At 36.9% G+C, this 15892-nt stretch overlaps 1 protein-coding gene and 1 long non-coding RNA gene across 2 annotated transcripts; one reads left to right on the top strand and one right to left on the bottom strand.

Moving 5' to 3' along the window:
* Positions 1 to 1476: 1476 nt before the first annotated feature.
* On the bottom strand, positions 1477 to 2668 carry LOC149099440 (uncharacterized). The gene has a single exon (XM_089278615.1). It carries the CDS (start codon positions 2612 to 2614, stop codon positions 1481 to 1483), a length of 1134 nt encoding a protein of 377 aa, XP_089134741.1. The 5' UTR covers positions 2615 to 2668; the 3' UTR covers positions 1477 to 1480.
* Positions 2669 to 12676: 10008 nt separating this feature from the next.
* LOC149099439 (uncharacterized) lies at positions 12677 to 13988 on the top strand. The gene is made up of 4 exons (XR_016203699.1): positions 12677 to 12727; positions 12888 to 12963; positions 13296 to 13560; positions 13895 to 13988. It is a non-coding gene; the product is annotated as an uncharacterized LOC149099439 (long non-coding RNA).
* The last annotated feature ends 1904 nt before the right edge of the window (positions 13989 to 15892 follow it).

Raw genomic sequence — 15892 nt, 5'->3', positions numbered from 1 at the left:
CTCTTAAAGTGAATTGAACAAATTTGGTGAATCTTTAGCCTTGCGACCTTACATTTAGAATTTTTGATCAAGGGTTCTAATAATGTGGACATTTACTTGACTTGTTCCATGATATGTGCATCATGAATCCAAAAGTGAACATTTGACCTTTTAAGGTCTAATGTTTGTAGTGAAATTTGATTGATTCCTGGCTTGGAATATGCTTAAAATATACAGAAATTTTAACCCTGCATTAATAACACAGAAATGGACAAAAAAAGCAAAGACGTGTTGCTTAGTCATTTAAATTATTTGCAAAAATGGGCACTTCTAAAAGACCGAGAAATTGAAAAAAAATGACCATTAAAAAAAAATAAAAATTGGACATTAATGAGATAGTGATTTTTCTTAAGTGACCAAATAAATGTTTCAAAATTGAACCTTTCTAAAATACAAACATATTCAATTTAATATTGACTACTGTGCAATAGGTAAATTTTAATTTTTTCCTATGCATATTTGCCTAACTGTGGACAAATATGGAGTGGACTTCTTATACTGCAAAAATGTATTTTTACATTTATACTTGTTTTAGTATCACTCTTAGCGTCAGAGATAAAAATGGCAACCTCTTTGACTTCAAAGGCATGCCACTGGAATTTGAAGTATCTATTGATTGAGTTATTATGTCATTCTTAGTAAAGACAATGAAATTTCTAAGAAAGACAAGAACAATAGAAGGATAATTCTAGAACAGGAAATGACTCATACGAAAACTATTTGAGAAACCTGTTTTAAATTCTTGTTCATATAAATCAGCGTCATTTTGAAAGAGTAATGGAGAAGGCAAGGTTTATACAATTTAGAAGCGATCTCTTTAAGCTATATAATCAGATAAAAAGTTACAATCCAAATATTCTTCAACTTTTCAACCAACTTGCAGTGGCATACCCAGAATTGAATACAAATTATACTTTTCCTGATGTGAGTGTTCATAAAGCTATGGATGAAGGGATAGAAGAAGACTTAGAACCTAAACCAAAGAAGAAACCCAAAGACTTAGTGGCAATAGAGAAGAAATTGAGAGACAGCTTGAATGAAGAACGTTTTATGGATTACACAGATGTAACAGAAAAGTTGAGAATGGATAATGAAGATTATTGCCTTGAGACATTGCATTACCTTGAGAAATCAGAGTCTGATGCAAGAAAGCGAACTGTTTACTTCTCTACATTAAAAGGCCAAGTTCTGAAGAGGTTGAAAGAAATCACGGGAAAGAAGATTAGGTCATTCTTAGAAATGACAAATTACAAACAGTCACATGCGTATTTTTAAATCAATCTCTATGATTTAACACAAGAATATAATAAGTTGATGTATTCTGGTGCACCTCTTAGTTTTTTCAAAAATAATATCAAAGAAATCAAAATCATTTGCCAAAAAGACAAAAGTTTTTTTAAGTGAGAGAATGTTTCTGATGCATCGGAAAAAAAGTTAATTTTTATTTGTGAAATATATAGTAAGCTAAACCACCTACACATATAATAATTAATACTAAATTTAGTTCATGTTTGCTTTTGAAACCATCATTATCCTTTCCAGTATCTTTAAATAATGTAGTAGGTTTAGTTACAGGTTTGGCTACAGGTTTTGATTTAACCGGTGTAGACGGCTTTTCAGGATTTAAGGTATGCGGTAATTGTACTTTACTCGTACCTAAATTATGTTTAATGCCAACCGGCTTCGGTTCAATGTTTACATCAGAATTTACACCTAATTTCATGGATAGATTAGCTTTTCTGAGTTTATTGTTATATCCAACTGTGCTTTCAGTATTAATTACCATTCTAGAAGGCATTAACCAAGTACCAGGACTTATTGCTAAATCAAGTTTTACTTTTGCTTCCTGAATTACAAGCTGAAATCTTTGAACTGACTTGCTAATGTCTGGTTGTGCTATTGCATCTTCAGTAAGAATTAAAAATTCACGTCTGACTTCTTTAGCTGAACGGGAACTTCCAATTATGCTTGATCTTTCATTGACTTGTGAACCTAGAATACAATAAACAAAGGCTTCAACTGATTGATTTATTCTTGCTTGACCTGCACTTGTTAATCCATAAGAGACCAGTGTGACAAAATATTCATATTGCTTTGATGATAGAGAATTATCAATATATTGAATTAGATTACCATCTATTGCTTTTCCACCTTCATCACTGAATTTATTCCAATCAGGGTATTTATAATCAGTTTTAACAGGACCCACTCCACTTGCCCAAACATAAACATCACCTAAGCCGTCATTACCACCTTTTTTAAATCTAACGTTGGAATTTGAACCTATTTTGAATTCATTACAAACACGCTTGTAAGAAGAGATGTCATAGGCATTTTTTATCGTATCAAAAACCGGATCATCGGGTAATGGAACTGGACCTTGAATTCCTCCCATCTCAAAGAAGATACGTCTAACTGTGAAATAAACATGAAACCAGAGAAAAGACCGTACTTGTGGTGGTAATTTTAGTTCAGAATCAGTCATACCATCATCAATTAGAGAACGGATACTTATTCCAAAACCAGTTGTTGCACACCAAACTGCAAAATTAAGTTGCTGTGGCCAATAAGACATATTTTGGTCAATTTAACCAGCTATGTGATTCTTTTCCATGCGTATGACGAATGATATTATTAGAGAAGATATCACGAAACTTAATGCTGAATTTATCACTCGTTGTAATATAAATATCATGAGAGACCAACCTATCTCCTAATGAGTGTGGATTTTCACTGAATTCAACAGCAGGAATTGATAAGTTTGGTTGTGGGTTTAATGTTAATTCCAAAGGAAAACCTGCAATACCTACATCCTTTTTCATCTGATCTGAATAATAGTTACTTTGAAGTAAATTACCCTTTTCATCGTTTAAGTCTCTAGTTCCATCAGACTCTTTATGGACTACTTCTGAAAAGTCAGGGTATTTTACAACCATAAAGTTACTAAGGTTAGCATTTGGAAACCGTGCACAAAATTTATCCCATAAACTCATTTTATTAATACTATATACTAATAAAATGTTTTTAATATGAGGGATTGTATGGAGGTGGTCTTTCATCTATATTATCCTCGCTTTTTGTTATGAAACAATTGAACTCAATTTTGAAAACAATCCTTTTAGTCGATCCATCTCTTCTACAATTTGTCTCTTTATCTCTTCTGCATTTCCATTTTTTACTTCTGAAGAGGGCTTTTTTTTAGTCTTAATTGATTTCTTAATCTCATGATATTTTTCTACTTCACTCTTAACTGATAGAAATTCTTCATGACTTATCTTACCATCTTTTAAAGCTTTTGAGACAATACCTTTAATAGCGGCAATTTTAACTCGACAAAGGGTAACTATCTTCTCATGCTTTGCGACTTTAACATAAACCTTTTTAATGAAACCCCAGCTGAGACACTCAAGATACCACAAATAGCTGCTAATGCTGCAAGAGAGGCACCAACTGGTAATCCTACACCTGTAAGTGCTGTACCAGTCCCAGATCCAGATAATATTACAGATAAGGTACCTGCAGAGGCACTTATCTTGATTAGGTTTTTAAATAATTTGTTACATTTTTGGAAAGTCTCTTCACGAGATTCTAGTTCTTTTTCCATATCTGATAAATAATTGGAGGCATGTTGTAGTCTGAAGTTTTGAGGTTGATCCTCTGGTGGATAGACTCTGTTATATTCGTCCATATATATACTTTTTTTTTTTATTTTTGCTTTTGAATTGTTCAACTGCATATACAACTACAGCAACAACTAATAACCAGGCATTTTTACCAAGAAAAGAAATAACTTCACCTGCTGTCTTAAATATAAAACTAGCTATGGCACCAATCAAACCTGGTAATATTTCACCTAGCTTCTTTCCGATAGCCTTTAATCCATTTCCTATGGCGCGCCATCTGTAGCAAAATTACTTTTCGACATATTACGACTCATATTACGACATATTATGACTGATCATGTGTCGAAAAGACATGAAACAGGTCGAAATAGGTCGAAATAAGTAATGTGATATTATCATGTCATGTAATTCTATCTCGAAATAAGATGGTTGTCATGGCTATACCATGTAATACGAAGCTCGTAATGACTCATACCATGTAACGTGAAGCCAGTAGTGACGTTTGAACCCTTGGTTACCGCCTGTTGTTAAGGATAGAAACTGTTCTCGTACACAAAGCCTATTTACCCCAGTTCCTCTCGGCTTGATACAGTTCCACCATATTTTGATCGTTTCGCTCTTTGCCCAATCGTCTTCTCATGGAAGTGACCATTCAAGCTCACAGTTCGCTCGATAGGATTATTGCCGCTATATATTTACATTTGGTTCTTTAGATTTATTGCATTATTTATTTAGTGTGATCTCGTTGTTGTCATCTGCAGCTCCTCGATCTGTTCCTCTTGCACGTGCTTGATCGTTGCTGCCCTCACGAGTCTGTGTTAGTAATTAACGCCAGCTTTTTATTTTTCTTCTCAGTGGGAGGAGAGATGCATAAAACCGACTTCAATAGTTTTTTTCAAGGGAGAACCAGGGGTTCCTTTGGTTTCTAATTGACCCAAAAAGGATCCAACGTAGACATACCATTAGAAATCACTAGGAAAAAGTGTGTTGCATCATCTCGATGACGTCATCTCTGTCTGTATAATTATTATTTAGAATCGTTTAATTCGACAGTTATTTTAAAAATTCTTCTTGCCTTCAGGCTTGTACATGTAGTATTCTATATATAAAATTTATAACTTATAAGTGGTTATACCTATGTCTTTACAAGGGTAGAATTAAAAAGTGCCCAAAAACTAAGATAAAAATGTTGGGTATTGGCCGTATTATTTTCATTTTAACTTGTTGTGCTTTTAACTGCTTTAACTCCTCTTCGTACCTCGATCACAAAAATAGTTCTTTTTTCGATGCTTCTTAATTTTTGCGATTTTCAGGTGGAATCGTTTAATTGGAATACGAGATTTTCATATTCTATTTAACTAAGCATACAATCGATACCTGAAGCAACACGCAGAGATGTCAAACATGATAATCGTTGTCTCTCTATTAAATATGGGTTTAAAAGTAAGGTAAATATGGCTGTATTGCGTTCTATATTCTTATTGCGCGATTCCTACTTAATTCTTTGCACTTTGATAGGAAACTTCAAATGCGCAACGCCAACCGCAATATCATTTTCACTCTTATGGGGGATTTGTTTATAAATTCATCTGAATAGAAGGATTTTAGCTAAAAGCTACGAACAAGATTTTATATGTTACCTTTTATTCTATAATACTTCGAATTTTGGGGGGGGGGCGGGGGGGCGGGTAATACCGTGAATATAGGTTTTTTCTCAGCTCGTGAGCGGGCGGTTTTAAAAAAATCCTGCAATCTAATTGGTTTGCCGTGTTGATCTATTTTCGTGAGTGAATTTGCGGTAATTAATCGTTAGTCTTTTGCCCTTTTTACTCCTCCATCGACTATTAATCAACGCAAGTTTTTCTTTATTAACACGAGAGAAACAAAAGTGATCGTGGGAGTGTGATGTGTGTGTGTGATTCAACAAACTGTGGCGACTCGAATTCTAGAATTTGTACTTCAGGGCTCACACAACAGTGAAGCAGCTAAGGAAAAACGCGGTAGAAACCGGCAGATCGAACATTCAGCGCTAACAAGCACCGGCCAAAATGAAAAACACAAAACTACTCATAATGAAGAACGCTTAAGTATTACAGAGTGGGTCACATAATTCCCATGGGTCACGGAAAACCAAAAAGCAAAGAAAGTTCTAGTCGCTACACACCTTAATATGGCAAGGAAAGTCATTGTAAGTAGATTCAATTGAGTTTTTTGAAGTCCGGGTTTGAAGTTGTGAGAGTTCGTTTGGCTGTTTGTAGCTCAGCGCTGTAATGGCGCGTAATCCTGTGTCTCTCTCTGTACAATTTTAAGCACAAAACTGAGTCAATTTCAGCCGAATTTGCCTCTCTGATCATTTCTGTATTTGAGAGAATTTCTGTGGAATACAGTTAACGAATTGCCTCGCTATCTGCTACTCAATTCACGGTAGGAAAGTCTGATTTTGAGTGATTCGCAACTACTGACAGAAATTGTTTTTGTAGTACAACTTCAAACTTTGCACTAAATTTCACACCTGAAAAACACTTCTGGAGAACTTAACTGCTGAACCAAATGCAAGTAACCTAAAGAAGTTTGAAATAAATTTGTTCTTCATACATCTTTCTTTGTCTAGTATCCTAGTTACTCGCTCATTCGCTCATCAGGTTTTTTTAACTTTGCAGGCGGCGCGTAAGCCAATTCAATGACAAAGTTGCGTAAACAAACCCACTTGTAAGCCAATTTACTGCTTTAAGGTAGTTGCACTGGGTAATTTTAAGTATTTTGGAGTCTACTTTAAAATTGGATTCTGTCTTAGAATTTCAGCCAATAAATTTGAATATTTGTCAGTGACTAGAACTGGTACTTGACTCTTTTATGCCAATAGAGATGTGGCCTTATACCTTTTAATTATTAACTTATTGCCTTGCCCCCTGGGGCCTATAAATTTAAAAAATCTAATTTTTTGTGGACGTGAGATAAAAATACTTTCTTTTTTTTTGAGAATCCTACAAACATTAACACTGAATAATCACTAGCTTGCAAAACACAAAAGAGGCGATATTTAAAAACTTATCGTTAAATTTCCAATTTTTGCCCAAAATTGACAGTAGTCGAGGAATTTGAATCACAACTTAATTTGCAAGCAGGCGATCGTTTATTACAACTCGTTGAACAAAATGGCCAAATTGCATCGTTGTAGGTGCTATACTTTTGAAGAAAAACGTTCTTAAACATATGGCTAACCTGTCCTCAGTCCACTTTTTGTCAAAAAACGCCCAAAAAGGCTCGCTGAAGTCGATTTTGTAGTAAGAGATCGTAGTTTAATGTTTGGCCGCCATCTTGAACAATGTTTTACCCTCCTCTCGGGTCTCAGTTGCTAGATTTGTCTTTCTTTTGACCCCTAACACTACCCCTGCATTTCTTTGTTTGTCGGTTGCTAAGGACGAGTCCTTTTGTGGGGGCGTGACATTTGAGATCAACTTCTGACAGCGAAGTGCACATAATCGATCGAATTGTAAGACGCCATTGTTTGCAATGGCGTCGCGAGAGAAAAAGAAGAAACTTTCTAAATCAGAGAGAAAGAAACTGTATCAGGATAAAGGCAAGAAAGGGGCTGAAGCACGAGGTCTTGGAGCTGGATCTTGCATAGATTTTTCGCTTCCAGCCCAATGGACAACAGAAGTAACGTCATACGACCATCACATTGCGGTGAAATATATTTCTCCAGGCAAAACAAAGTATCACACGGCAACAAAAGTCAAAGAGACGCTGGCCAAAAGAAAAATGGATTTCTGCCTAGATAAGTCATCAGAGTCTTCGGGTAACGAGGTAGATGACAAGGATCCAGATTTCGAGCCAGATCCATCCCCAAAACGGCTGAACATGGTTCACGAGGAACCTTTGCAGAATCCATCGAAAGTGGAGCGGCAGCTTTGTGTTTGTGAATCTTCGCAGATAGCCCGTCTGATTGAGGACATAAACAAAACGTCTCGTTGCTCTATGCCCGATTGCAATGGTATGTCTCATGAATTGTTGAACTGTTGCCGTTTTATTTTTTTTAGAGTAGCTTTGAGTTCATTCAGACCAGAAATCAAACGTGAATATTTTGGTTTTGTAGGTGTCATACATTCCAATTCGAAGTCATTTCTCTGAACACGTTTGAGGGAGTTTCGCAAACTTCCTATCCTGCATTAAATTATCCGTAAAAAATGCTTGAAATCAATGATTTTGTCGTAGAATAAATGTCCCGACATTGACCTATCAACATTTTCCTTCCTTTTGATAACTTAGCTGGCTAAATTCTCGCTTGTTTCATCAAGGCAACAATAAATCAATGCTTCACTTCAAGTATTTCTAAGAATACCCCTATTCTACAACTTTTAGGTCAGCTGATACCCTCTAGAGTTGAGACAGTAGGCCTTGGTGGAACCATCAATGTCACATTTGCTTGTAGTGGGTGCCAGTTGAGAAGTGTCTCTTTTCAAGGGTCATCTATGGTTGAAGCATCAAGGAGAACTGTTGTTGGACTGGCCCTAGCTGTGGCATTTATTGTCTCAGGACATGGGTTTGCAAAGTTCCATAGAACTCTGAATCAGTGTCTTGGCATCCAAGCCATATCCAAGAATTGATTCTTCGAGGTTGTCAAACTGATGTATCCCCACATTCATGACATTTTGACAGAAATGTGTGATGAGGAAAAGGAGCAAATGAAAAGGATTGACAGCAATGTCTTAGGAAGTTGGCAACGAGCAGTCGTTACCTCTGATGGAGTCTGGCACACCAGAGGCCATTTTAGTAAAAATGGCTCCTTCATCATAAAGAATTATCTAACTGGGGGGTTACTGTGGTTTGGACACAAGTGCATGCGTGGAAATTCAGAGGATGATGATTTGTTTCTGGGCACTGCCAAATCAATGGAAGGTATTCTCGCAGATGAGTGCTACCATCAGGCTAAAAGTGAAGGTTGTAATGTAATGGTGGTATGGCAGGATGGTGATTCCAGTTCCCAGAAGTCTGTTGAAAAAGTTTTTGGAGCTGAGTCCAGGAGGGTATTCAAGTGCGGGGGTCATGTTGGAAGGGCTCATGCAAACAATTTGAAAGACTTAGCCAAGCAAAAGGTCTTTTCAGCTGGACAAATTAGTAAATGGAAACATACATTCCCTGCTGTTGAATCAGCGAAGTGTGCATGTAAGCGCCACAGCAAAACCTGTGGCTGTTTGTCTGACGCATTTATCCAGGGTGCACGGTTGAACCACTTCTGCTGTTTGCAGCAGTGCAAGAGTCCAGACAACTATGCAAGGCGTATGAGGAGTTTAGGGGGTCATCACTGCACAGATGAACATGAATGGGATGATGGGAAATGTGATTTCCACCCCAGTATTGTTTGTTCTTGTGGCAAATGCAACCAAGATGAGGAAATATTCTGTGAGGGAAAAGCGTACTCCACCAAGTCAGTGCTCAAATGCGAGTTTCATCAGCTAGCCTACCAAACAGAATGTGAACTGCGAGCAAATGATGCTGAAGCTGTTATTCACCCTGAATTGGGAAGGGGACAGTCCAATTCGTGTGAGGCACATTTCAGTGTCCTGCCTCATTTCAGAGCAAAGGACCAAAGCTTATGCAGGTACTTACATGTAACCAAAAGCTAAGCCCAATTTAGAGAGGACTTTTCTGAAAACAGCCTATTGGTGACTGTAGCTTTCTGTATAGACTAATATTGATTATGATTGGTTTTAGTGGTAGTCTTGTAACGCCTTCTCTGTCGTTCAGTGTTGCGTTACGCATCCCGTCATCCCCTAGTTCTAATACGGGACTTAAAAAAAAGGGTTCCTCGTGCTAGGAGAACGTTTTCGCAACTTCCGTGTATGTTCAGTGTGTATTTGTAGCTTCGCTACCTGTTTACTCAAGCTTCACCCGAAGCCATTCCCGAGTACGTTCCATTACAGTCTTTGACAATCTTATCCGGACATTGTGGTAAGGAAATCCTGTCATGCCTTACTTTGAACTTTAACATGTTCAAGCTGTAATAATTCGTCCCAACACCGTGGAAAATAAACCAGAGTAGAACTGTTAGACGTGTGGATTGTACCAATGTTTCTCGCGCCCCGTTCTGCATAGAAAGGCGGCCGCTACAAGTCTTGTTTTATGTTCCCCAGCATTTTGCCAGTCTTGTTCTTGATAATTTACATTAGTTTCTTCAGAACTTAGTTTCTTTGGATATCTTACTATTATTATATTTGTTATTACTATTATTATTATTATTATTGTTATAAAATAGAACAATAGAATACTTTCAAATTTCATCTTTCTTCCAATATAGTGATTTGACATTTTTACTTTTTTCTTATTTAACAATGTAAAAAAGTTTCTTTTTCAAGTTCCAATTTTCAATAATAACTTATTTTCCAAAAACATTGTGTCAGGATTTTATTTAAAGATCATAGTAAGTGTCTCTCTGTACTGTCAATGACGGTACTTTGAAAATCTTTTTTCCAAATTTTGTGGAGTCAGACTTTTTTACTTCCTTGTAAAAGTTATTATTAGTTAATTTCTTCTTCATTGGCCGCTCTTGCTCAAAACTACTCCAAAGTAAAATTTTCCTTTCTAACATTTCTGCCTAGTTCCTGCTTGTCCAGAAAGCATCAATATGACCGGAAAATTTCATCGTTACTCAAAATTGATATATCTTTCAATCGAGTATATGAATAGTGCCTAAAAAGTTCAAACAAAATCTGTATTCGATAGCACGTCTTTTGCTAGCCGGCTTTTGTCGGTCGATCTCGTTCCCAGGGTTTCTCTTCTTCCCAGCCCCTGGAGCGAGAGAGGGGCGGGAAGAAAATAGACCCTGAGAACGAGGTTGTTTGTCTGATATTTTTGTGTCTATTTTGTTATTATTTTTTTAACGCAGTCAAATAAAAGTAAGACTCCCCATTTCTCTTGACAGCTAAATCCCTTAAAAAAGAAGAACGCACGAAAAATAGTGGAACTACCCCAGTGAGAAGGTAGACTGCCTGCCAGATGTTTAAGTTTCAAGTGCATGCGATTGGAGCGTCTATGCGAGGTTGCGAGCGCAGAGAAAAGAGATTTTTTCTGATTTGCCGCCTTTGAAACCATACATAACATTAAATGAGGTACAACCGAATACCCGTATCCTCTAGAGACCTCTAGGGTGAAGGGGAAAACTTAAAATGGAGGGTCTCTGAGCAACTCTGCATCTTAACGGAATGTAGGCTGAAGTTATTCAACGTGTGGGCTGTAAACTCTACCAGTCCCTGCCCGTCGCCTGCTCGCTTTAATTTTTGATCGACCCCACTTACCGAGAGCCTAAACATATGGTGTACGATCCCCGCCAAAATTCATTGCTCGAATTTGAACTTCATCATTTAAATGTTCAACTTCAACGATTGAATTTCACAGCTCCATTTGAAATTTTACACTCTTCTTTTAGATTTCACATCATTGGAAGACGTTTCACTTATCTTTCCATCTTTTGAACTCAACGTTTGTACATTTTTAACTCGCTTCAAAATTACAGTCGAACCATTCATTTTCGACTCGACACCAGGAATTATACTAAACACTGAAGTAATTGTCATACGCTGCTACTTTTTATTAGTATTGATACCAGAACCAGTACTCTACATTTGACTGATATTTGATACTAGCTCCATGCATTTTGCCACTCACCGTGTCATATTGCAAACTCCACATCGGAAATTTTCAACTCGACTTTTGAATTTGTGTCTACACTTCAGTGATCATTGGTTGAGAGTGGGAGGAGAGGGGAGGGGAGGGGTTAGACCTCTTCCCCAGGCTCTCTCGGCTTTTGGCTCCGTTCGTCCCGTTTTCGCGGCTACTTGACCGCCAGCTTTCTTGTTGTGCTCTTTCAGCACATGTAGGCTAATATCCCGGGTATTTGTACAGTTCAGTGTAGTGATGGACCCATTGAACACGACAAAAAGGAGACTCCTTCGAGTTGCAGGTGAACTTCTTAAAACTGTAGATATTTGTTTAGAAATGTCATGCTATTTCAATTAGAATTTTTGTATTTTGTATTTTTGCCGCTGGTTTTTGCTTTGTTTTTGAGTTAAAACGTATGCAAAAAACTTGGCTTTTCCTAGCCATGTCTTTAGGAGTTTATTTGTTGAACAGCAAACAGGCAGACTGTTTATAGTGTATGAAGTCAAAACCAAATCCCACAGCGTATAGAGCGGAAATCTGGGAACAGATTGTTTACACCGGTTATTGTGACGTGAACACAACATGTGAATCGATTGAGTGTCAAACGAAATGCCATCGAACAAAATAGAGATGTGCCGCATTAGAGACCCGTATGGAGACCCGTACATTGCGCAGAAGGGTTAATCTGTTAATCTGTCAGCCCTATTTATAGAGCGTTTTCAGGTGGAGTCATCAAACTCTTAAATCCAAAACTAAACAGCCACCAGGCAAACGAGAATACAAATTTATGAGCAACTATTAATGAGATTAGGCTCGATTACCGGCCGCTGTTCAGGAAAGAAGCGCATGCTTCATGTAGACTAGACTCGAGAAAGCAGCAGAAATCGAGCCTACAACAAGATGGGGGATCCCGTACAAAGAGGCCAACAAATTTACAAAGCTCTTTGTAGCCATGAAACAAGCAACACCGTGTTAAATCTGTCAACATAACATTAGCATAAATACAGGTCCTGCAAAGTCCTAGCATGTTTGTGAGGTACTTTCTCAAACTGGAAAGTCCTGACTGTTAAAAAAAGACTAGATTGGGCCATGGCAGGATATTTACTCTAACACTACATCATTATATACTATGTTTAATTTTTTTGTCATGAAGAACTTTCACCCTAACTTGCAACTTGTTAGACAACATTATATTAATATTTAATATTGTCTGTTTTGGACTATAATTAACTATAATTAAGTACTTCTTTTGCTGTATCAAAAAATGGGAAATAAAAAATCAATTTGAATTCATCATGGTTGCTTGGTTTCAGCCTTGGCCGCTTTAAAAGATGAAAGTAATACAACTACGATGGCTATAGTTTGCAGCGTTAGTGGCAAAGAGAGAGTTTTGCTCAAGATGTCAGGTAATTAATTATTCCACACAATTGCAGTTGGATTATGTTCTAGTTTACTCAATCTCAAATCAAACATTACTTTTATTTTGTAATAATTGCTGAAACTGTTTTGCCTTTGTTACTCAGTCACTCATGTATGCCTCATGAGCGCATGATGTTTCATTCATAGGCCCACCCACTGTAGCTGAACTGAAGAGAGCTCTGGAGGAGAAACTTACAACATTTCAAGAACACAAGAGAAACTGGTATACAACTTTATTCAACTTTTATCATGTTATTGTTACACTATGATAATGAGATGTGCTGGAAGTGTGTGACTTCAAAATTAAAATTATATCTTAAATTAGAATGTGAAACATTGAACACGATTGATTTTATATTTTACTCTGCTCATGAAATAATTCATGTTTTAAATATAAGTGCATGTTACCAGCTATTTTGTCAAGCTATTCGATTACATTCAATCAAATCAATCAATCAATCAATCAATGAATCCCTCAATCAATGAATCCCTCAATCAATCAATCAATCTATCTATCAATCCATCACCTTTTTATTGTGCAATATTAATTCATAGGCTCAGACTACAAGAGGAAAGGGAACTGAAGAGGCAGCAGGATCTGGACAATGAAGAGTCACTCCAGAATGACAGAGAGAAGGGGTGAAAAACTAGCAGCACTTTGGCACTCCATGATATGAAAAGAACTGTACAATAATTTTTAAATACTGGCTAATTATATCAAGTGATGTTCTAGCACATCTGATTAGTTCCTTATTTACTTCAGGCAAAAAGGCAGAGGAATACAAAAGCCTGTCAAACAAACAATGAACCAGCCCCTGAGGTATCACATTTGATATTAGTAATGCAACAGATAAACTATTCTCTTGTTGCTTCCTGCTAATTCAAGCCATTGCCATGGTTAATGGCTGTAATGCATGTACCACTATCATAACCTTACCTCTGTAGAAAGCAGGCTTGTTGGCTTTTTCTGTACCATGAAAAATACTTTGAAGGCATTATTTTGGAAGCATGGATGTCCAGCATATATATACACCATCTTTCAAGGTGTTTCTCAAGCCTAAATAAGTTATTAATTAACAAATCATACAAGACAAATTTAAATCCAATACTGAATAATGGGTAATACATTTATAATCTGTGAATTTGTATTCCAGCCACAACCAGAACCAGATGAGGCCACAAATCCACCACCAACAAAGAGGCTGAGATCGGATGAATTGACTCGTGTCATCGTTATTTTGCCAGATGGAGAAAATGAAGGTGGGTAATGTGAATACTCTGAAGAAATGCAGATTTCGATGCCTTTCATTTACCATTAATATTGTAACCCAGATGTATGCACAAGACCCCATCTAATAATATTATAACCCAGATGTATGCACAAGACCACATAATTTGTCGTTTCTAATGTACCCTGCATCACTTGGTTTGTTGTTGCCCCTTCAATATTGGAAAGTTTTGATGGTGAAATTCAATTTGCCCTTGTCTCAAGGCTCCCCTTTTTATTATATGACACCATGGAGTCATGGATATGCTATTCAAAAATATCATCCTAAGGGGCTCAATTTATGATGCTATGGGCAGTTAAGGTGCATGTGAACAATGTTTCCCCAAAAATAGGCTTTTGTATTTGAACAAAACTGTGTCATGAGCCATCAAAATGTAAACGGCCAAGAGTTTGTAAGTCTCAGGCCCATGTTTCTTGTTATTCAATTCAGCCTAATCTTGAATCACACATTTCCAAGAGAGACAACTGAAACAATGAACCACTATAATGCAATATACTGAAGTCATTATTGGAAAAACTAAGCAGTAATTATGGAGTAACTACAAAGTTAAGGATATAGAGTGGTAAAATCAGAGACTTGCCCAGATCCTCATTTAAAATCCCAGACCTAGGCTGATTGGAGAATTTTTTTTTCACAATTCTCGCCTGTCAGATGCCATGATTATTCCCATCATAAAATTAATGACCGCAACTGAACTTTTTAAAATTTCCATTATAAAAGAAGTAATCAGGAAATATCAACTTGACATCAATGTACAGCAGATGTCTATCTCAGGTGTTTGCAACTCCAGGAGATGGCTGCAATTTAAGCTGTGTATAACCTCTTCTGGGAAATCAAAGAATATTATCGGTGTGATTGGGTGGGCACAATCCATTGTCTACTAAAATAATATATTTGTTGTTATGTAAAGCAATTTGGTGAGATACTACTTCTAAGGGCCTCTTATCTCATCTGCTTGCATTTTAAATTAAACACAGGAGTCGTACCAACAAGTCAGAAATTTGCTACCTGAAGGCTCAACAACCATCTCCCTAACCTATCAAGTTGACGGAAACATCTGGAGACTAGTTCCTGACCATGAAACCATGTCTGTGGCACAGTTTCAAATCGAGCCAAATTGTGTCCTGAGGTCCAGTTATGAGAAAGACTTGAGTGAAACTGATCCCTGAAATGACCATTTTCATTTGAGTCAAGAACCTAGCTTAATGAAGGAAATGCCTGACTTGTTTCTTCAGAGAATGGATATGTGGGAAATGCTGACTCCTGAAATTCACTTGTGAGTGTTTCCAGTTGAGACTTGCAGCACACACTATCTTTAGCCAATTTAAAATGCTGACTCCTGAATCAGTTGAGAACTGCAGCATTCATTGAAATTAACAGGTATTTCATTGATTTTAGCATATTTAAAACATGCTTTGGCATAATTGATCAACCAGGGGAACTCAACAGACTTTTTAAACTTTTCTGCACCAAGCAAATGGAAAATTTATTCACTTACGTTTTAAGAGATTGGTACAACTGAGTTTTTGATTTCATGCATTTATATTTCTACTTAAATGAAAGTCTAGATCAGCATTCTTTCAATGAGCAACGTTTTGAAGCATATTTCCATTTTATACAAACTAACCGATCTACTCATAGTTTACACCTGTAAATCACGCCAGAGCATAGATGTCCCATTATTGACCTTTTTACAATCTTTTTATGCCTGGCAACAATGAGTCAAGTTGGTTACTTGATGATACCCCCTGAGACTTGGAATGCTACTCCGTATCTATTGTGAAACATTTGGTCACACTACACACAGTTGAGTAGAGTAAGAGAATTCCAATGTACATCTGACCAAAGAAAGCAGGATAATAC

Source organism: Orbicella faveolata, unplaced genomic scaffold (assembly GCF_042242905.1).
Source record: "Orbicella faveolata isolate gen_17 unplaced genomic scaffold, um_ofav_v1 contig_46, whole genome shotgun sequence".
In the NCBI taxonomy this organism is placed as follows: Eukaryota; Metazoa; Cnidaria; class Anthozoa; order Scleractinia; family Merulinidae; genus Orbicella; species Orbicella faveolata.
The sequence above is the reverse complement of the archived record's forward strand: the minus strand, read 5'-3'. Positions and strand labels throughout refer to the sequence as shown.